This window comes from Rhinolophus sinicus, chromosome 1, assembly GCF_057876585.1.
Source record: "Rhinolophus sinicus isolate RSI-liver-muscle chromosome 1, RSI-T2T, whole genome shotgun sequence".
Lineage (NCBI taxonomy): Eukaryota > Metazoa > Chordata > Mammalia > Chiroptera > Rhinolophidae > Rhinolophus > Rhinolophus sinicus.
This window is the reverse complement of record NC_142501.1, coordinates 25662188-25682985: the sequence shown is the minus strand read 5'-3', so window position 1 is coordinate 25682985 and position 20798 is coordinate 25662188. Positions and strand designations below refer to the sequence as shown.

The 20798-nt window shown below is 45.8% G+C and overlaps 1 protein-coding gene across 11 annotated transcripts; it reads left to right on the top strand.

Moving 5' to 3' along the window:
• Positions 1-695: 695 nt before the first annotated feature.
• On the top strand, positions 696-20257 carry ZNF384 (zinc finger protein 384). 11 transcript variants are annotated; one of them, XM_074326137.2, is made up of 13 exons: positions 696-890; positions 1099-1148; positions 2022-2081; positions 7598-7668; positions 8275-8512; positions 8748-8795; positions 8997-9330; positions 10185-10277; positions 14135-14359; positions 15052-15234; positions 16759-16837; positions 17846-18004; positions 18599-20257. In XM_074326137.2, exons 4-13 carry the CDS (start codon positions 7603-7605, stop codon positions 19013-19015), a joined length of 1842 nt encoding a protein of 613 aa, XP_074182238.2. In that variant the 5' UTR covers positions 696-890; positions 1099-1148; positions 2022-2081; positions 7598-7602; the 3' UTR covers positions 19016-20257. The 11 variants fall into 11 exon arrangements, with proteins under 11 accessions (XP_074182238.2, XP_074182240.2, XP_074182232.2 ...); XM_074326139.2 differs by lacking the exon at positions 1099-1148 and having other exon boundaries at positions 712-890; XM_074326131.2 differs by lacking the exons at positions 696-890; positions 1099-1148 and adding an exon at positions 1360-1540.
• The last annotated feature ends 541 nt before the right edge of the window (positions 20258-20798 follow it).

Below are 20798 nucleotides of genomic sequence, written 5' to 3'. Positions count from 1 at the left end.
GTCCTCATGGAGCCGACATTCTAGTGGGAAGAGGTGGTCAGGAAACAATATAGTATCGGGTAGTGATGAATGCCGTATTTAAATTAAGTGAAGCAGGGTGAGGAGACAGCGATGTGGACGAGGGCAATAAGAGCTTAGTGACCAAAAAGCAAAAAGAATAAAGGGGAGTGGTCAGGGAAGGGTCGGATATTGATGGCCAAGAGAGATTACTCTTTGGGCCTAAGCAGGGACCTCAGAAAACTACGGACACATCCTGTACCTTTCCGCATATTCAAAGCATTGAGACATTCTTGAGAGTACAGTATAAGAAAAAAGAACGGTTAACTTCCAACACCAGCCTATTCCTCCCGCCAGTCTGCCCGCTCCCCGCCGCCGGGAAGGGAGCCAGAACCTCAGTCTTTAAGAATCCATACCTCCGCATGTACCTTGATACATAATTCATGAACCTGTCACGTTGCCACCCTCCCACTTCCCCAAAAGTCCCTTCCGGAAGCCTGGGGCCGCAGTTCCAAAGGTTCAGCTTCTGCCCTTAGCAGAACCTGCCTTCACTTCCGTTGTGGCGTCACATCCACAGAGGGGTCCACAGCGTCCCTGGGCAGAAGCCACTTCCGCCCCTCCCTGGCGTAACTTCTGCCCTGAGTATCCTGGAGCGCTAGCGGCGCCGGATGTGCTCTACCGCTCCCGGAAGTGACTCGACCTTTGCATTTCCCCCCTTCCTCACTGCCGCTCCCCCTACATTGCTATTTCCCTCCCTCCCCCCCTTTTCGTTTCCGGCGCTCCCGCCTTCTCTCCGCGGCGGCTCAACTCGGAGGCAGTGGGGGGAGGGAGGGAGGGAGGGGGCGTGGAGGACTTGGGGTTCTCGGGAGCACAAGCGGCAGCACCACTTCCGGGTGAGTGTTAGGGGAGGTAGGGCGGGAGGGAGGGGGCCACCCACTGCCTGGCGCCCCCGCCCTGCGGGTGTCTCGCGCGCATTCCGTGAGTGTGAGTGTGTAGGTCTGTCTCGCGCCTAAAGTGCGTGCTCGCGCGCTCCGCCGCGCGCTCCTCCTCCCCTCGCCCCCTCTGGGTCCTCCCACCCCACTCGGCTCCCTCCTTTCCCAGCCAACGCCGCCCCTCCCGCGCTCTGGCGCCGCCGCAGCCGTCGCCGCCGGGTGAGTCTCGCGCCGCTGCAGCCGGCGCGCTCCAAGCTCTCTGCTCCTCCCCCCTCCCCTTTTCCCTGGGGGGGCGGGGAAGGGGGGGTCCACGATGTGACTGTATGTGTGTCCGTCCCGGAACCGGAAGTGGTTGAGGAGCGGGCGATGAGGAGGAATGGGGGGGCTTAGGGGGCGGGTGTCTGTCTGGTGGGTGGCAGAGTTCAGCTCCCTGGAGGAGAAGGAGGGACGTCCCAAAGAAGGGTCTTTGAGGAAGGGGTTGGGGGAGACATCAGGAGAAGGCTCTCAGGGGCTGACTCAGGGGAGCGAGGGTTTTTTGGGGACAGCCGGGGTCTCCAATAGATAAACCACTGTGCAGGCTGACGGAGGTACTTCTTGGCCTAAGGCCTTGGGTAGGCAGGGGCGAAGTCCTCGCAGAAGTGTGGGGGGGAGACCAGAGGAAGTGGCTGGGCCTGAACTGGCACTGTGCCTGACACAAGGGCTTGTGCATCCCCCCAGTACTCAGCTTTGCCTTTTGTGCCAATTCTCAGGGGGCAGGGACCCTTCTCTTCCAACTCTTCTGTTCTCTGACCTCTGGTTACCTGTGGCCCTGGGGAAGGAAGAAGAACCAGTGTCTGAGCCCAGGAGTTGAACCCAAACCCTGGTTGATAGAGTTCATCTTAGTTTCTGGGAATTGGATTTATTTCCCTTGTATCCACATAGGGGGTGGCACTACACTCCTGTTGTTATATATTTGCACCTTTGGATTATTGGTTGGGGGTCTGCCTGCCTTCCCGACTGACTGCTGACAGTCAGAGAATTCCTGAGGTCCTCCACAGTTCTCTGGTGGCTGCACCCTCACTGGCCCCTGTAACCCAGACAATTTGTTTACAGAAAGTTCAGGAGCCCTGGAAAGGAGAAAGAATAAAACGACAGGAGGAAGAGAGAGAGAGGGTAAGAAAATTTGGGGTTAATGGCTTTTCTGGTTTTGGGGGAAAAGGGGGTCATAATAAAATGGGTTTTTATGGGGACAAGATGACAGAATTCTTCAAGTAATAGCAATTGCTGTGGGAGAAAAATCAGCCTTTTCCTAGTATTTCTTGCTGGTGCCTAGGAAGTTTTTGTGTAAAAAAGGTGGCTCTGTACCCCATCACCTTTCATTTCCACCAATATGCATCAGGAATGAGTTGTGAAATGCTCAAGTGAAATCACTAAGTAGTGTTGCATTGTGTCCAGATGAGAAATTCTACTTTGGGGACAAATGGGCCCTAGTTGTCAGTACAGTCCTTATGGCATAGCTTATGGAATTGCTTTCCTGTATTTGGAACAAGTAGAGTTGAGTTTAGAGTGGGATTCATATCCTTACTACTACAGCGGAGTGTTTGGAGTGTTATCTGTTGAGCAATTAGAATCTCACACAGGGTTATCTGAATTTGATGTGGCAGGGTGAAGTTTTCTGGTTCATAAGTAGTTTGAAGTAAAGTGGATAAAACTGTGTGGTGTAGACTCCAGAAGTAGGTCTGGAAGAATTCAAAATATGAGGCTTGATGGTGATAAGAGTTTTAGGTAGCCTGAAAAAGCCAATGTATGATCCAAAAGATTTTGAGTTCAGAGCTTATAATCCTAGAGGTGTCTCCTAAGACCCAGTTCCAGGCTACTTTATAAAATGTATTCCCCATTGGTTTTTCAGCCAAGGTGATGATTAGATATTAGTTGCATATCACCTCTTCTCCAGCCTTTTTTTTTCTTTTTTGCCACACATTGCCCAGATCCATCATTTGTAGTGGAATGGGCAGGGCAAGGGGAACTACTGTATTCTTCCCACAGGGTACATACAGGGTGTGATAGTCTAGTGGTGCCCAGGGAAGAGGTGCTGGCCCAGATTGCCAGCTGTGTGGTGGTAGTGATCCTGTTGTTCTGTTTGGCATGGTGTGAGGATCTTTCCCAGTAGAATTGGGATAAACCTGTTCTGAGTTATTTTGTACTTGGGAGAGTTTACAGATAGTAAGAAGGCCCCAAATCCTATTGGGATGGCCCTTTTTGAATATCCTTCTTGAACCCAGGACCTGAGAAAAATTTGTTTCCTTACTGAGAAAAAAATAGTTTTCTGTTTCTTTACTTCAAGTCCTTAACTAATATTGCAACCTTTCTGTAGTTGTGCATTTTGGGACAGTTTTGCTCAATAGAGTGTCTGACATCCATGGATCAAGTTCTTTCTGTAGTTGAATTTGAATTGATTGTTCTTTGCATCTCTGTTTCTTGTAAGTGCTTCTAGTTGGTGATTACTAAGCTGGAGGCTGTAGAACTGATACTTTTGGGTAGGTCCTTTGTAATTATGTGGTCTTCATGTAATTTTCACTAATAGTCCTCATCACGTGGAAGTATTTCTCTTCCTTTCAGGAGCACTTCGAACATGTTGCTCTTTGCTGCCTTCATCCCATTACCATATGCCTTATGAATTTGCTTTAAGGGGTTTATTCTCCATCCTTTACCCAAATAGACACTTAGTAGAGTAGTAAGTTATTCACTTATTCACTGATGTAGGACCTAGAATTGGATTCCGTAAGTCTTCATTCTTAGGTCCATTCCCTAGCTACTGAACTTGGTTGGTTGCAAGTATTTTGTGATTTTTCTAAAGGTTGGTTGTGTTAAGAGAATGTCATTTTCCTGAGAAAAGAAAACAAGGGTTTATTTGAAAAACAACAAAAAAATTACAGTATCAGGAAAGCGGTGGTGGTCTTCACCATGTCTACCAAAACCACATGCTGGGGGGGCAGTGCCATCTTTATTCCTGGATGGCTGGTAGTACTGTGGAAAGATGGGCAACAGGACAAAGCTCTGGTGAAAGAGTTCAGGTTTTACTGTGTGTTTCATACATGTTACTTAATATTGTCTTTTTTCTTCATTTTCTTGGTGTTTCCAAGATTTCTTTTGAGATTGGAAAGAAATATATATAGTTCCTTGAACTTCTTGAAAGAAAAGTACTGTCCAACTTAATTATAGTAAATCTCTCTTTTTATTAACAAAACAGTGGAGCTTCAGTACAGTAGTAAAGTTGAAATTAGAACCCAGATTTTCAATCTGCTAGTATACTTCTTTCCATTTATTATGTTTCTTCTTCTTTTTCTGTTCTTTGGGGCTATGATAGAAGCCTTCCACTTCATTCCCAGTTGAGGGTAAACCAGTTTGTTGTTTTTAATATATTGGCATAATCATCAAAACTGGTGCTCTGTGTAGAGATGAAATTTCCCTGGAATATCATTGGGTTCTTCGGGTTTAGGAATGTTGGTACATGTCTGCTTGGATGTCAGGATGGTTTGGTGAGAGTTCCTCCACGAAGGATAGTTAAGAGGATAAATGGTAAAATGGACAGTAAACAAATATTTGAGTGACCTGGTCCCGGGGGCACCCTGTTACACAACTCCAGGGACACCATTTGTATGTCTTCTGGCAAGAGCCTGCCTTCTTAGCTCTCAGTTTGATTTCATTTCAGGGATACAGAGATTTAAGTTGGCCTCATCAGAACTGTAGTATAGCATTTCTCAGGTATCATTTTGCAAGCAAACATCGCTTCTAGTTGTCCAAGCAGTAGTCTCTCTCCACGTACCCCCATTTGGACTGACATATTTGTCAGAAGCCCACAAAGTACATTTATCATTTCGTCTTAGGATCAGCTGTGGTTCTGATCTTCAGTTTTATTCTCTTAAGAACCAAAGCAGAGTGATAGACTGGGAATCCATGGAAGTGGCCTTTCATTGAGTTTACCCACTCTGGACACTCTGGCCTTTTTACTCCGATTCCATCATTCCAAAATCAGTTATCTTGGTGGCCAAGAAAGGTTCCACAGGATGTGGACAGAGAATATAATCTTTAACTGCATTTTGCTGTCATCAGAACTTCATTTCTGCAAACAGTATTGAGAACTGTCTGAAAAATGTATAGTCTACTCCTGGAAATACTCTAAATTTTAATCCATGAATTAAGCCACAACATCAGGAAGTACATACTTCAGTTGTATGGTCTTGGTCTCTTATAGAACCCCTTCCCTAACTTGCTCTGCTGTTTACTGTTTGCCTCCGATTTCCTCTTTGAAAAATGGAGATTACAGTACCCTACTTCATAGAATCATGGTGGAGATTAAACGATGTGATAGTTGTAAAGTGCTTAGAACAGTATATCGAACACAGTAAGCACTTAATAAATGTTAATGGTGATATTGTCCACCCATTGTTTTGTAGGCTTTCTTTATAGGAACCTATAGGCCATATTTTCCTCAGAAACTGCTTCACCTGAACCACTTGTAGGACAATATGAATAGATACAATCTTTTTTGGGAGGGAGGGGCCTCGTCACAGGAATCCTATCTGAGGACATTCTTATTTTCAGGCTCTCAGTTCCTCCTAAATTTTCACATCCGTAATGTGTTTACTTCCTTGACTCTTTAGGGGAAATTATATATTAAACACTCCTTGCTTTTACTCTCCAGCCTAATTCTTTACTTCATTTCTACCATACATCACCACTCTTACCTGTTTCATTTCTCTTGGCTAAAAGATTAGACAAACTGAGGTCATGGGATAAGGTTTGAGCCCCTAGCAATATTTTCAAAATCTGTATGTGTGGAGTCCACTGTTGTTCAGTTCATTAAATATGGAGTTGCTTACTGGGTGATGAGTCCTATGTTAGAGACTGTGGGGAAGATCCGTGCTTCCTGGAAAGCTTGGCAAGATTGGATCCTCTTAAACTGTGATCTGATTATTTCTTGATTTCTCTTGGCCTGAGGAGGACCTGAGGCCCCTTTATAAAGCTGATGGTGGAAGGAAAAGGTTAGCACTTATTTCGGGGACTGTCTGGTATTTTATAACTTGGGGCAGGATTTGCCTGTGGTCAATCCTCTGTCATTTAATATTGAGCCTTATTTGTGTGAAGCAGTTGTAGTAAGATTTGGTGCATTATTCCCCTTTCCTTTGCTACTTGTTAGGAAAAAGTAGGCTGAAATTCAGTTCTGTTTCCCTTATAGGATCTATGAAAATTGAAGGTGCTGTTTAATAGAGCAAAAAATGTGGTGAGAGTTTTGGAGAAGGATGATAAGAAACAGGGTTATGTTTAGAGGGATGTCCTTTCTGCTGTCCTTTGTTGAAGATCTTTCCTAGTTTTCTTAGTCACTACTTGGAACCTAGTTTCTGTGCCCAGTCTACCCTCCAGCTTTTAGTATCCCTGGTATCTGCCACCAGCATATTGTCAGTGGGACCTGTGGTTGTAAGTCACAGGTCCTTCTTCCTATACCCGCCACCCCCCGCGAATTGGTTGCTCTTGGCTGAGAGTAGCAGCATGGTGATGATGTTTATTTCCTGCTGTTCTTCATTTCCCCATTCCACCAGTCTCATACTCCCTCTTCACCTGCTTTCTGCTGGGCTGGATCTTACCTGGTCCAGCATTTTGGGAAGCTACTTTTGACCAACATACTGCCAGTTAAGCATTTTTAGGAGAAGTGATCAGAGTGTGAAAATGAGTGTGAGTGGGTGGGATGCCTGGATTCTGTACCCATCTGTGACTTGCAGTGTGATTGAGGGATTACTTTTCTTGCTTATTCTTCACTCTCAAAGTTTTAAGCTTAATTATCATCTACAGAGCAGAACTTGAACTCTTAGAAGCCTAGTGTTTGAGAACTAGGAGGAGTCTAGTAATGTGTATGTATTCTGGCCCACTGTTGTCTCTATTCTGAATCCCTTTAGGTGGCAATCTGGGGTGCTCGGGCTACAGCCCTTTTTTAAACTAGTAATCTCTAGGTTCTCACTGCTCAGCCCAGAGTGTGTGGTGCCCAGCGCAGTACCATGGATGTTCTTAGACCTTGGTGGGATCAGTAGGGCGTGGCCCCAGATATCATCTGGTACTCAAAAAATATCTTTATTTCGATTCCTGCCAATTTCATTCTTTAATTTTCCTAGGCAGTTTGTGTTCTGGCTTAGAACCTGTTCGAGCTACATAGAATGATAGATGTCTCCATTGGATCTCTTGAAATTTTTTATTTCAAGGAAGGTGGATTTGAGGGATAAAGGAAAAGAGGAACACTGATAGGTACCCTACTGTTTGAAGTCAATTAGTAGTTTGCTTTGTGAGACTTTGCTTTGTGGGATAGCCCTTCCTCTCTCATAACTTCAATTTCTCGTCTGTCCACAAAGGAAAGTAATACTCATTCTGTTCTTTGGGATATGGGAAACATTCTGTGGGTAAATGAGATGTGTACGAGTGTGAGTTCTTTCACCAGCATCTTAGCTAGGATGGCCTCTGAGTGGGTCTGACCAATGGGACTAATATGCTAGATCCTAAGGTCTTCACTACAAGCTAGTTCCCAGCCATGTGCTTAGGAGCCAAAGAAGAGACCAGGATCTCCTTAACTCTTCTTCTGCATTGCTAAGTTTCTTCCAATTTATTCCTGAGTGTAATGTGGTCTCTCTTTCTTTCTTCAGGTAGAATGGAAGAATCTCACTTCAATTCTAACCCGTACTTCTGGCCTTCTATCCCCACAGTCTCAGGACAGGTAGGTGGGGTTTGTTTTTTTTTGCTCCTCCATTGTGTGCTTTTTTCAACTCAGTAAGTTCTATTACTGTGGAGACTGAAGCAAGATAAACCATGCGCTTTCTCCCTGGGTCCCCATCACTGAGAATTATATAGTGTTTCTGTCTTGGCTTCTCTTTGAAAGCACAAAGATATTAACTGCTCTTTCGTGATCTCCAAGGAGGATGACAGACAATGCAAAGTGCTTAGGGAGCAGACAAAACCAGACTCTCCCTGAAGAAGCCACTCCCCTCCCCCTTCCTTTACATTTATTTTTTGTATTTATTTATTTATTTATTTATTTATTGTTGGCAAAGAATATTATACTAGTTTCAGGTGTACATCATAGAGATTAGCCACTTATATACGTTATAAAATGAACATCATGGTGTCTCATGCCCACCTGGCATCGTATATAGTTCTTATGGTATTATTGACTATATTCCCCATGCTGTACTCTACATCTTCGTGACTCTTTATATAACGGGCAGTTTGTACTTGTTAGTCCCCCTCCCGTTTTCGCCCGTCCCCTCACCGCCTCCCATCTAGCCACCATCAGTGTGTTGTCTGCCTCTCCTGTTTCCTTTAGATTGAGAACACGATGTTCATCAACAAGATGAAGGACCAGCTGCTGCCAGAGAAGGGCTGTGGGCTGGCTCCGCCCCACTACCCCACCCTGCTGACAGTGCCTGCCTCAGTGTCCCTGCCCTCGGGCATCAGTATGGACACAGAGTCCAAGTCAGACCAGCTGACCCCGCATAGCCAGGCGTCCGTTACCCAGAATATCACAGTGGTCCCTGTGCCGTCTACAGGACTGATGACTGCTGGTGAGCAACTCTGCTCTTCTCCAATCTGAGGTGTTGATCTCCCGTGATCAGGACCCCAGGCTGGAGGGCTTCAGGGACATGGGGAGTGGGAAATGTGTTTGATTACTCAATCGGATTTTTATTAAGTGCCTACTGTATGCCTAGCAATGCACTAGGCATTGTGGGGGATACAAAGAAGTAGAAGATGCGGTCCCTGCCTTTGAGGAGGTGACATTCTTTCCTTCTCTGAATCAAGGAGTCTCCTGTTCTCAGAGGTGGAGAAGAGAAGGGAGTCAATCAAGGGGTAAATCTCACTGTTACCGGGGGTGGGGTGGGGACAGGGGTTAGGAGACCATTATTTTTCTACAGGGTTTGGGATTTCCTATGTACTGTGGGCTGGGGGCGGTGGTGAGGGGTTAATTAGACAATGATCTGGGGTAAATTAAATAGGATTCGGATCAGGACTGGACAACATGACACCATCTCCTTTTTCTCCCAATCCTAGGTCCTGGTTTGGTAATCACGTCCCCCTCAGGCTCCCTTGTGACCACAGCCTCATCCGCTCAGACCTTCCCCATTTCGGCTCCCATGATTGTCTCAGCTCTTCCCCCTGGCTCACAAGCCCTGCAGGTGGTCCCTGACCTCTCCAAGAAGGTATCAACAGCCCTAACGGAGGAAGGAGGCGGAGGTGGTGGTGGAGGTGGCAGTGTGCCTCCTAAGCCCCCCCGGGGGCGAAAGAAGAAACGGATGCTGGAATCAGGGCTGCCCGAAATGAATGACCCTTATGTCCTGTCCCCTGAGGATGATGATGACCATCAGAAAGATGGAAAGACCTATAGGTATGAGTCAGAGCTGGGGCAGGATGGGGTGAGGATCCCTGTCTCAGCTTCCCTACCGTGTCTGTGTCCTGCCCCGAGTCAGGCTGTCTGCTCCGCCAGCTTTCCACCTCAGATCCATGTGCATGTCAGCTGTTCTGTCGTGGGGCAGGAGGGTAGAGCTTCTGGTACTTCTCTGGTGCCTCTTCCCCCAGGATACAGACCCATTTCACCCCTTCCTTTTTGGGGTCCTCAGCACTGACTTATTTTTGAGTAGCGTAACAGAGTTTCTTTCTTGTAATGAGGCTTTAGAATGGGTTTGAGACTCTGTCTCTAGCTCCTTTTTGCTTTCTACATTTTCCATTCCTGTTTTTCCAAGAAACCTTTCTGGTAAGCCCCCCACCAGTGTACTATCCACCGGTTCTTGGACCATATTTGAGCATTGAGTCTGCCTGACCCTGCATGGTTGGGATGATGGGAGAGGTCTACATAAAAAGGTGGGAGGAATAGGATGCCTCCCTTCCCCCGCCCTAGAATACATGCTTATAAAATGACTGTTTGCTCACTTTCTAATTCACGGAAATCATTTTGGTTCTTCACTGCCTTTAAGTGTCCATTGTCAAAAAGCATTATATTTGCATGTGGTGCTCTACAAAAATAATTACATAAGTAAACTTGCCTGCCCTTTGAAAGTTGGAAATCTTTTAATCCCCTTGAGAACTATCAAGGGCCCTAGTGGGTTTGGGGAGTTTGGACCCAGTGTACAGAGTGGGATAACCACTGTCACAGCTTTGATGCAGACAGGGGCAGGTGTGCATGGCTGGGAGACTGGGTCTGTCCTTAGTGTACCGAGATGGGCAATGTTGTTCCCATTTTAGGAGCGAAGGGAACTGCGGCACAGGAAATGGACAGAGCCTTGGGCTCATGGATTCAGTTCCCGGCTCCACCACGAACTTGCTGTGTGACCCTGGGCAAGTCCTTTCCCCCTCTCTGGGCCTCAGTTTCCTCATCTGTAAAATGGGGAGAATTCTGTTTCTGTCTCCCATTTGTTGGGAGTATATATCAGATAAGATGTGAAATGTTGGGAGCTTCAAAAGAGATACGAAATAGTCATCATTTAGCATTTATTACTTGTGTTGTGCACGTCTACTGTGGAGAGTAGCTACGACTACAGAGCATTTAAATCCCTCTTTGTAAGTGAAAAGGAGGGGAGTGTTGCTATGTAGAAAGTATTGGGCACTTCAGAATTCCAGTTTATAATCCAAAAGTTCATTGCAGCTTTATTATTACAGGTGTACCCCACTTTATACAATAAAAGTGTTCCTGGAAAGTGTTTACATCATATCATATTATAAAGGTACCTGACAAGTTTGATTCATTTAAAGGCATTCTTTTATATGTCGTTTCATAAAATGAAAATCCCTCTTAAATATATTTTATAGAAACCTGGATTTTTATGTATTTGGTTAAAGTGAGGTCATTGTGACGTAGAGAGACACCTATCAAAATTTGCTGTGGTAGGAGTAGTGGAAGTGTTCTGACACCCTGCGGAGCCCTTCTCGTGGATCAGTCCTCTGATTCTGCCAAGGGTGTTTGGTTAGTTTGGTTTTTGGACCCACATTAAAGCTATCTCTGGATTTCCCAAACTGTATATAGGAAGAAATGTGAATATACAATTGGAAGGAAGCCCTGATGGGATTTTCCACACCTTCAGTGTTTTCGGAATTCTTGGCAGGCCCCATGCCCAGGTGACTAAAGAGAACTCTGAAATTTAAGGGCGATTAATTATATTCTAGGTGACTGGAATTTCTTCAGAAACTCAGAACTCTGGAGTTCCATAGGAATCTTCTTTTTTTTTTTCCCTTTTATTTAAGTGTGTTTTTCCAGGACCCATCAGCTCCAAGTCAAGTAGTTGTTTCAATCTAGTTGCGGAGGGTGCAGCTCACAGTGGCCCATGTGGGGATCGAACCAGCAACCTTGTTGTTACGAGCACCGTGCTCTAACCAACTGAGCTATCCTTCCGCCCCTTGAGGAATCTTTTTAATCACAAAGAATCCCTCTTTTGATGCATGTGTTTTGATGCATGCAACCACATCCATTCCTGTGGCCAGTGGCATTTGACTGTGTATTGCGGGAATTAGGTTCTGTTACCCTGGGCAAGTCAACTTATTTCTAGCTCTTTGTTCCCATCTGTAAAATGGGAAGATCAATCGTGACCCTCATCTATCTTGTGGAAATGTTTTGAGGGAAAAATCAGAGTAGTATTTGAAATTATTTTTGAGCATGTTAGGAAAAACGGGGATAATAATTCAAAGTAGTTATTGTAAGCAAGACCATTGCATTGCATGCCTCCAAAGAGGCACCATTCTTGTGTTGGATGTGAATGGTACCCCCTGGAGTTGTGTACCCAGGGGTGCTGTGTATGCAGTGCTGGCTTTTCTATTCCGTGCTAATTGCCCTCTGCCACACCTCTCCTAAATCAGATTTCTTTCTGACCACTCAGTACCTTGTATTAAAAGACTTGGACTCTTTTATTTGCCTTCGTAGGATTTCAGAGGTGGAAATACTTTAATGGTCTCCTAAAGCAGTCCCTTCTCTATAGTTTTAGTCTTCTAAACATTCCTGGCAGATGATTGTCAAGCCTCTCTTTCAATATCTCTAGTGTGAAGAATCTTAAATTAGGCTAGAATGATGGCTTTGTAGTAAATAACTGCCCTTTGGCCAGTTACTTAACCTTTCTGAGCCTTTGTATTCCTTTCTGTAAAACAGGGATGATATTTGGCAGATTGTTGTGAGGGGTGAAAACTGGGTGTTTAAAGAGCCCAACGCTGGTGCTTGGCAGGCAGTATCAGGCACAACAACAAATGGCAACTATTATTATTATCATTATCATTATATTATCATAATCATTATGCCAGGTACTTTTTGAGACCGGCTTGTTTTGTTGCCTGTCCACTATTGATGAATATAATTTTTGCACAGTCTTCACTAGTTGAAAACATTAATGAAGAGGGTTATTGTTTCTTCATAATTAATTTCATATTAAGGGTACAGTTGTCTTTTCAACACTCACAAACTAAATGAAATTCTGTTTGAGTTAAAGTGAATGTGTTGTTCCATCTATCTGAGAAATTTTAGAAGAGAAATTATTTTGTAACTTTAGTCCAGTTCCTGTCCAAGTGACACTAGGTTGAGTTTCTAACCTCGGTCTTAGTGAAACATAGTAGTGTGAGCTCATCCATCAGCACTGGTGCTGTTAATTTACATTAATACAATTTTATTATTAGAGAGCACGTGGCTTACCTTGACTGTCCTGGGTGTTTGCTGGCCTTTCTAGGGCCAGATATTTATCTCTCCATTTTACAGACCAGAAAATTGAGGTCTAGATTGATCAGCAAGCCTGTGACTGAACCCTGAATAGAGCCCAGGTGTCTAGACTTCCACTGGCTGTCTTCCAGTGGCTGTGTCCTTCGGACTGTACTACCTATCAATAGAACCTCTCCACCTCCCATACGATGGTTGGGCGTCCAAGACAATAGTCAGGGATTGGTAAACTGATCATTGGGTTTCCTTCAGTTGTCAGGTAACTAGAGAAATAGAAATTGGCCTTAATGATTGAAATTTTAATAGAAGCATTAATATAGGGACCACACCCCCAGCTAACAATGATGTATCTTTCTCTGAGGAACTCAGAGTTCTTGATCTCCGTTATTTTCTAAACATTTTTCTGGGATCATAAAAAAGCAGAAATTATCCCTTGTAACAAGCCCCTCTTACAAAGATAAGTTGGGAGGATCCAAAGAATAGGGATTTGCCCCAGTTACTTGGCTTCCAGGCTATTGCCCTTTGTACCAGCCCACGTTGCGTGCTGGTGATGTGTTTAGGAATGCTAGGGTTCTACTTCACATATGTATGGATAGCTTTTACCCAGGAAAGTCTGAATAGTTATGGCTTGTCCTGCTCAGAGGCCTCCTTATTTGATAGTGTCAGAGCAGGAAGAAGAATTACCAACTCAGTTGATGAGTGAAAGTATTCAGATGGCACTGATGTCCCCCAAAGTGCTGACATTGGCTCCATGTGTGAGGAAAGAGGAAAGGTTTAGTTAGCATGGAAGCTCAGTGTTTTGCAAATCTTTTTCTCCCAATATCTGAGGAATACAACCCACTCCCAGCAGTTACCTTGGCATTGCAAAAGTAGTTCTCCTTTGATTGCCAAGGAGCTGGGGTTGGGGGAGGCCAGACATACATGGTTTGGAAAAGCCCTTCCAAATACTGTCATTCTGATACTTCCCCACCCCCATTCCTCTAGGAATCCCTGGCAAAAATGAAGTAAGAGAAAATCTGAGAGAAGGCAAATTGAGGAGACAGGAGAGAAGTCCTGGGTAATCTAGTCAGTTTGTCCTCATTATCGTCTCAGGAGCGTGAGGAATACCTGAGGGATGCACATAGGAAATTGGGAAAAGGAGCTCTTTAGAAGTTTGAAATTAAGTTATAGGCAGAAGGAAAACAAGGTAGCTGATAATCCTGGCCCAGTGAAATTCACATCGGCCCAGAGCCCATAATATTTTCCTGTCTTACCTGGTTGAAGTCTTCGTTTTTGTGCACAGGGAGTTCAATTATTCAGCAAACGTGTATTGAGTATATTGTGCTGGGCTGTGTTAGAAGCTTCCGCTATAAAGAGAAATAAAATAGAGCTCCTTCTCTCACAGGCCTTACAGTGTAGTTGGAACAGGAGAGCATAGAGGTTGGCTTCTTTGGCAGTGGAGGGGAGGGTTCAACAGTGCCCTCTTGGTGGGAAGGGTTCTAACCGCTGCCCTCGCTTGGCCCAGGTGCCGGATGTGCTCACTGACATTCTACTCAAAGTCGGAGATGCAGATCCACTCCAAGTCACACACCGAGACCAAGCCCCACAAGTGCCCACATTGTTCCAAGACCTTCGCCAACAGCTCCTACCTGGCCCAGCACATCCGTATCCACTCAGGGGCCAAGCCCTACAGTTGTAACTTCTGTGAGAAATCCTTTCGCCAGCTCTCTCATCTCCAGCAGCACACCCGGTAAGGCTGCTCTTGGTTTTCTCCTGCTACCTGGCCACGAACCCCTCACCCCAAGGCTACGTTGCCTGTGCCTACTCTTCTTGCCACATGTTTTCTTTTTCGACTTTGCCCTTTGGGAGCCTCAATTCTCTCTCATTACTGTCAATGAAAAATAAATTCTATGTCCTAGCACTTTGGGGGGGCCTGGACAATTGTGGTCTCCAATCCCAAAGTCTGGGATGATGTTTGTGGTTTCTCTCTGTGTCTGTGTTTGGAAATCTTCTGCAGAGCAGGCCCTGCTTTTACTATATGCTTCAGTTCAGAGCCAAGGTGTGCATTCAACTTCAGGTCCATGGGGAACAGGCGGTATTGGTCTTTGTTCAAATTACTGTTTGGAAGCAGGGTATCTGTGGTGAGTGTGTAACCTTAGAACGAAGCGGAGGGTTGACGAGACTGAAATTTTTAAAGTTACCAGGAGCCAGGGGTTGCAGCTGTTCATCATCTCACTGCCATTCTAGCCACCGACTTCAGATCAGCAACAACCTAGATCTGGGTGTCCTCTTTATTAGCCAATCCAGGCCGGAGTATGTTTGGGAGGAGGGAGGAGGGGGTGCTCTCATCCGTCAAGCAACATCATTTCACCCAGCAGAGAGCTGAGCCCGTGGTGTCGAACTGCTTCCTCCTCCCCCCTTCCCTCCTCTCCTCTCCGGCAGGATCCACTCCAAGATGCATACGGAGACCATCAAGCCCCACAAGTGCCCGCACTGCTCCAAGACCTTCGCCAACACCTCCTACCTGGCCCAGCACCTCCGTATCCATTCGGGGGCCAAGCCCTACAACTGTTCCTACTGCCAGAAGGCCTTCCGCCAGCTCTCCCACCTCCAGCAGCACACACGGTAAGGGAGAGTGGCGGGCTACTGCCCCCGCCCCGCTGGCATGCCCTCCCCACCCCCGCCCCGGACACACACAACAACCCGCATGCGGGGGGCGGGGGAGAGACCTGACTGGAGGAGAGACCTGGCTGGAGGAACACGACTGGCATCTGGAAGAAAGAACAAAGGACAACACTGGAGAAACAAGTGGATACTTAAGAGTCTTTCTGGGGCAAAAGCTACATTGGGGAGATGCAATGACTCATGTTCCTGTATGCATGGGAGGAAGAGACTTAACCTGGAACAGAGACAACTTCTTTTCCCCTCATTTTCCTCCCTGAAAACACCCACACACACGTCTTGCAAGATTTTCTCCTTGATGCCAAAGCCGGGGCATGTGATGGAAGAAGAAGATACCTTTAGCCCTTAGGGCACACCACTTATGAATGGAGATATAATCAGACTTCAGCTGGGTATCAGCCTGGTGACACCTACAGCAACAAGCAAGACTCCAAAGGATGCCAGGAGTGGAGAACAAAACCAGACATCCTGAATCTTTGCAGAGAACTGCAAACAAATTGAAAAAGCTCATACTTCGTAAGGATTCCCACTGTTTGTGCCGTGAATCTGGAGTGGCTAGGAGGAAGTGAATCTACTAACTAGAAGAATTGATGTCCTTCCGTGGTATCTCAAGTTGAACTGGAGTCTAGACTTACTGGCCATGGGCCTCCTCACCCTGCTGCTTCTGGATGTGGTGACCCCCTTAACGTGGTCAGACATTGTGCTTTGTGAAGAGGAGGAGTCGGGCTTTCCTCACGAGGAGACGTGTCCTGTGATGTTTTCAAGGTTTTATACTAGAGGTCCAGAAAAGCACCCTGTCACAAAGATGATTCTCAAGTCCCTGATGAGGCGCAGGTGTCCGCGCGCCCTCCAGTGCTTGGCTATCTCAGTGGAGGGCCCTGTAGTGTTTGGGAAAGAGGTTAAATTGGTACTAACCTAGGCATTTCCTGCCATTAGGGGGCTGCACTGGAAAAAGCCCCAAGGAGTTTCCATAAGTATTCATGTCACTGCTACTTTCCACAATTAGCATAACTGCTTTTCTTTGACACTAGAACTTTCTCTGGGAGTGTTTTTCAAGGCTGAGGGGATAGTTTCTGGCCCTATGGTGGGGGCCAAGGAAGAAGTGTTATATGTTTTTTTTTCTCTTTACCATTGTGTTTGCCTTATGTTTCTGAGTGTTCATCAGGGACAGTTACGGTAGGAGCTGACTTGTATACCAAATGATAGTCTGCTTGTCCCGTGGCTGCTGAGCCATCAGTCCTTTTTCCCCCGGCAGCAAGGAGCCCAGCTTGAGCTGAGTGATGCAGGCATTGCGCAGAAATCAGGCATTACAGCTGGATCTGTGTCAGAGGAGCTGAAGCCTGGACATCCACCTCATACTCCTACTCCCGTGGGAGGGCACGAGTGGCCTTGAGGAGGCTTGTTGAGCCAATCCCCAGGTGTCCATACTGACATCCTTTCCCTTTCTTGTTTTCTCATCCCGTACAGAATCCACACCGGTGATAGACCATACAAATGTGCACACCCCGGCTGTGAGAAAGCCTTCACACAGCTCTCCAATCTGCAGGTAAATAAATGGTCCTCGGTCCACATCAGGTGTTAATTCTAAGATGTGGGGTCAAAGTGCCATTTGACGAGTACAGTAATTCTCGGACTTTTTCAGGGCCCCTCACACACTTAATAATTATTGAGGAACCCGAAGAGCTTTTGTTGATATGGGTAACATCTACCGTGTTTCCCCGAAAATAAGACCTCGCCGGACAATCAGCTCTAATGAGTCTTGGAGCCAAAATTAATATAAGACCCGGTCTTATTTTACTTTAAGACCGGGTATAATATAATATAATATAATATAATATAATATAATATAATATAATATAATATAATACTGGGTCTTATATTAATTTGTGCTCCAAAAGACGCATTAGAGCTGATTGTCCGGCTAGGTCTTACTTTCGGGGAAACACGGTATCTGTGTAGATATTATGAAACTAAAAAACTGGGAAAAATATTTAGTAATTTGTTTAAAAATAAACCCATTGCGTGTTTATTTTCAGACACACACCCCCCAAAAAAAAATTTAGTGAGAAGGGTGGCATTGTTTTACATTTTTGCACGTTTCTTTAGTGTATGGCTTCCCAGAAGATGGCTAGATTCTGGTGTCTGTTGCGTTCAGTCTTTTGCAATATTATACATCATGTAATCTCTGTACAATCATGAAAAAGTGAAAAGGCAAAGATTGTCTTATTATGAAAGTAGTTTTGACCCTGTGGGCCCCCTGAGAAGGTCTTAGTATTCCCTAGCGATCCCCATGCCTCACTTGGAAAACTAGTGGACTAGTGGGACCAGGCATAGCCATCGTTCTAACTTTCAGGATCCTGGTATGTGTGCTGCATGAGGTATGCTTCTTCCCTTAGCCTGTGGCTCCTGAAATTTCATTTGAAGCAGTTTCTACTTCCTTCAGATGGAAAGAACCTAGGAGGCCTGACACTCTTTTCAGGGCTTTCCATTAAGGTCAAGGAGGCAGGAGGGAAGAGTCCAATGCACTCATCTTGATTTCTCCCAATTTTCTCAGTCCCACAGACGGCAGCACAACAAAGATAAACCCTTCAAGTGCCACAACTGTCATCGGGCGTATACAGACGCAGCCTCACTAGAGGTGCACCTATCGACGCACACGGTGAAGCATGCCAAGGTGTACACCTGCACTATCTGTAGTCGGGCATATACGTCGGTGAGTGCTCAGTGCCTTCCCTCTCCTCCCCTCCCTTCTTCCCCATAGGCCAGTAGGACAACAATTCACTTCCCCCATCTTTCTGGATAAAGATCTGTTGCAGTGAATCTGCTGCCTCCCTAGCGCCAACTTACAGAATCAGAAAGGAGAAGAGAAACTAAATAGACCCATAGCTGAGGAATTTAGGTGATGCATGATCCCTTAAGCCTATGGAGATTGCTATGCAATGATTCGTCATTTTGAAGATGAGGCAAAATAAAGCAACTTGCAAGTTTGGGAGGAGAAAGATTTCAGTTAGACATTTTCCATTAGACTCCAGAAAAAGGCTGTAAAGTTGTTCCATTCAAAGATCTTTGAGAAAATGACAACTTTCTCTGTGCCAATAGAATGCCCATGGTGACTCTAAAGGTCCCCAACTCCTTTCTATCCAACAGTGAGTCCCAAAAGTGGCTCATGGAGAAAACTTGCCCATGGCTCTAGAATATCTCTGTATAAATATTGCTCTATTTAAAGCAAAGTTAGAGCCCAGGGTGCTAGTTACAGATAATCTCTTTCCCTCTCTTTCCTTCCTCAACTCCTTATCATCTCCCTCAGGAAACGTACCTTATGAAACATATGCGCAAACACAACCCTCCTGATCTCCAGCAACAAGTACAGGCAGCGGCAGCAGCAGCAGCGGCGGCCCAGGCCCAAGCTCAAGCTCAGGCTCAGGCCCAGGCTCAGGCCCAAGCTCAAGCCCAAGCTCAAGCCCAAGCCCAAGCCCAAGCCCAGGCCCAGGCCCAAGCCCAGGCTTCCCAGGCATCGCAGCAGCAGCAGCAGCAGCCACAGCCACCACACTTCCAGTCCCCTGGGGCAGCCCCCCAGGGTGGGGGTGGTGGGGACAGTAACCCCAACCCTCCACCCCAGTGTTCCTTTGACCTGACCCCGTATAAGACGGCGGAGCATCATAAGGACATCTGCCTCACTGTCACCACCAGCACCATCCAGGTGGAGCACCTGGCCAGCTCGTAGAAACCTGTGCTGCCACCCACTGGGAAGAGGGGAAAGAAGTTCTGGTCCTGTCTTTCTCCAACTCCTCTTGGTGGGAAAAGTCCTCTTCTTCCTTGACAGGCCTTGGCTCCATCTCCTTGGGCCTCAGGCATGGCCTGCCTTCACAGGATGCCATCCTTATTTTCAACTCCTCTTCAAAAGGAACATCAGCCCTCCTGATTGGCAGAGGAAAACTGAGCTGGTAGTACAATCCAGCAGCCTCCCCTCCCAAGCATAGCTTACAAATTGGGGGTTGGTGCTCAAGGGAGGGATTTGCTATGACCTCATAGAAACTTTTCCAGTGTGGGCACTTAACTCTCTCCTTACCCTCATAATCCTCAAAGTTCAGGCTGATAGAAGACTAGAGGGTAGCCCTCCCAGACACCAGAGAGAAGGGAGCCCTAAATGCAACCAGCCTCCTGTTCTAATCTTGCCTGTGAAAGAACATGTTTCTCCATTGCCCCGATCCCTGGGAGCTATTTTCTTTCCCTCGTGGTCTCACTTCAGTTCTTACATAATGCTGGAGGAAGGAGATGTGGGTGGGGGTTAGACCCCCTTTATTTGTAAAGGGGCATGGGCTGAGATGTGGTCCCCAAGGGGCCAATGATCCCCAAAATGGTCGAGGGTTGCTTAGAAGTGTGGGTTATGGTTTTCCTTGGAGCCTCCTCTTCTCTGCCAACCAAGGCCCTGTACTTTTTCTGTCTCCCCATCCCCAAATCTAAGGAGCTGTGGGAGCTTTGTTTTCTTTATAAAATCCCAAAGCAAGGGGTGTTGCAGAGAAGGAAGAGTTCAGGGCAAACACAAGGACTGGACTTAGCTCTCTAGGTGCCACGGTCAGTTGCCGGACACGGATTTATATATAAATATATATATATATATATATATAAATATATATATACCCACTCATCACGACCATCTTTGTTGTAACCATTTCTGCGTTTATAAATGCATTATCTCTGAGAATTTTCATATTTGATGTTTTATTTTTGTCCTTTTTTTTCCCCCACGCTGTCTTCTGGCCAATGACATTTTTATTTCCTTTTGTCTTTTTTTTTTTTTGTCCCCCCCCAAATCATGGCCGATTTCAGAGAAAAGAGAAAATGAAAAAAAAAAAAAAATCAGGAAACCAGTTGTTATAAAGCAATTTAAAATGAAGAAAAAACTTATGTACAAACCAAGGGGTGTTTTTAGAACCTTGTATAGAAATAAATTCGTGTAAAAGGATCAGAGGCAGTGGAGCTACTGATGTGAGTGAGCATGGGAAAAAGCTATTTGGGGACATGTTCAAGGCCAGTACTAAGGGTTTACACTAGAGTGTGTATATGTGAAGAACGAATGCTGTGTGACGAGATTCTGTGTGTATCCCCAGCCCTAGAAGGGTACAGCTTTGATATTTCTGAAATGAAATCTTGATGAGAATTGCTACATACAAATCTTGTCATGAAGACTGCATTGTCTAAATATGTGAGAGCAAGGTTTTAGTCATGTTAAAACTGTTAAGCTCCTTATCAAAGAAATGCAAGCATGGTCTCTTGAAAGGATCTGCAGTCCTGCCTGAGCATCAGTGGGCTCAGTGCTAATTCCAGTTGGCATGTATGTACATACATAATTCATTATCCTGTGGCACTTCAAACCAGAGGTTTCCAGTGGTGGAAATCATAACCAGGATTGAATAACAATGCAGGACAGTTGTGCTGAGGAACAGAGCATGGTCAAAAAACCTGGACGTCAGCCCTGGCCCTGCTATCAACCAGTGTTGGCCAAG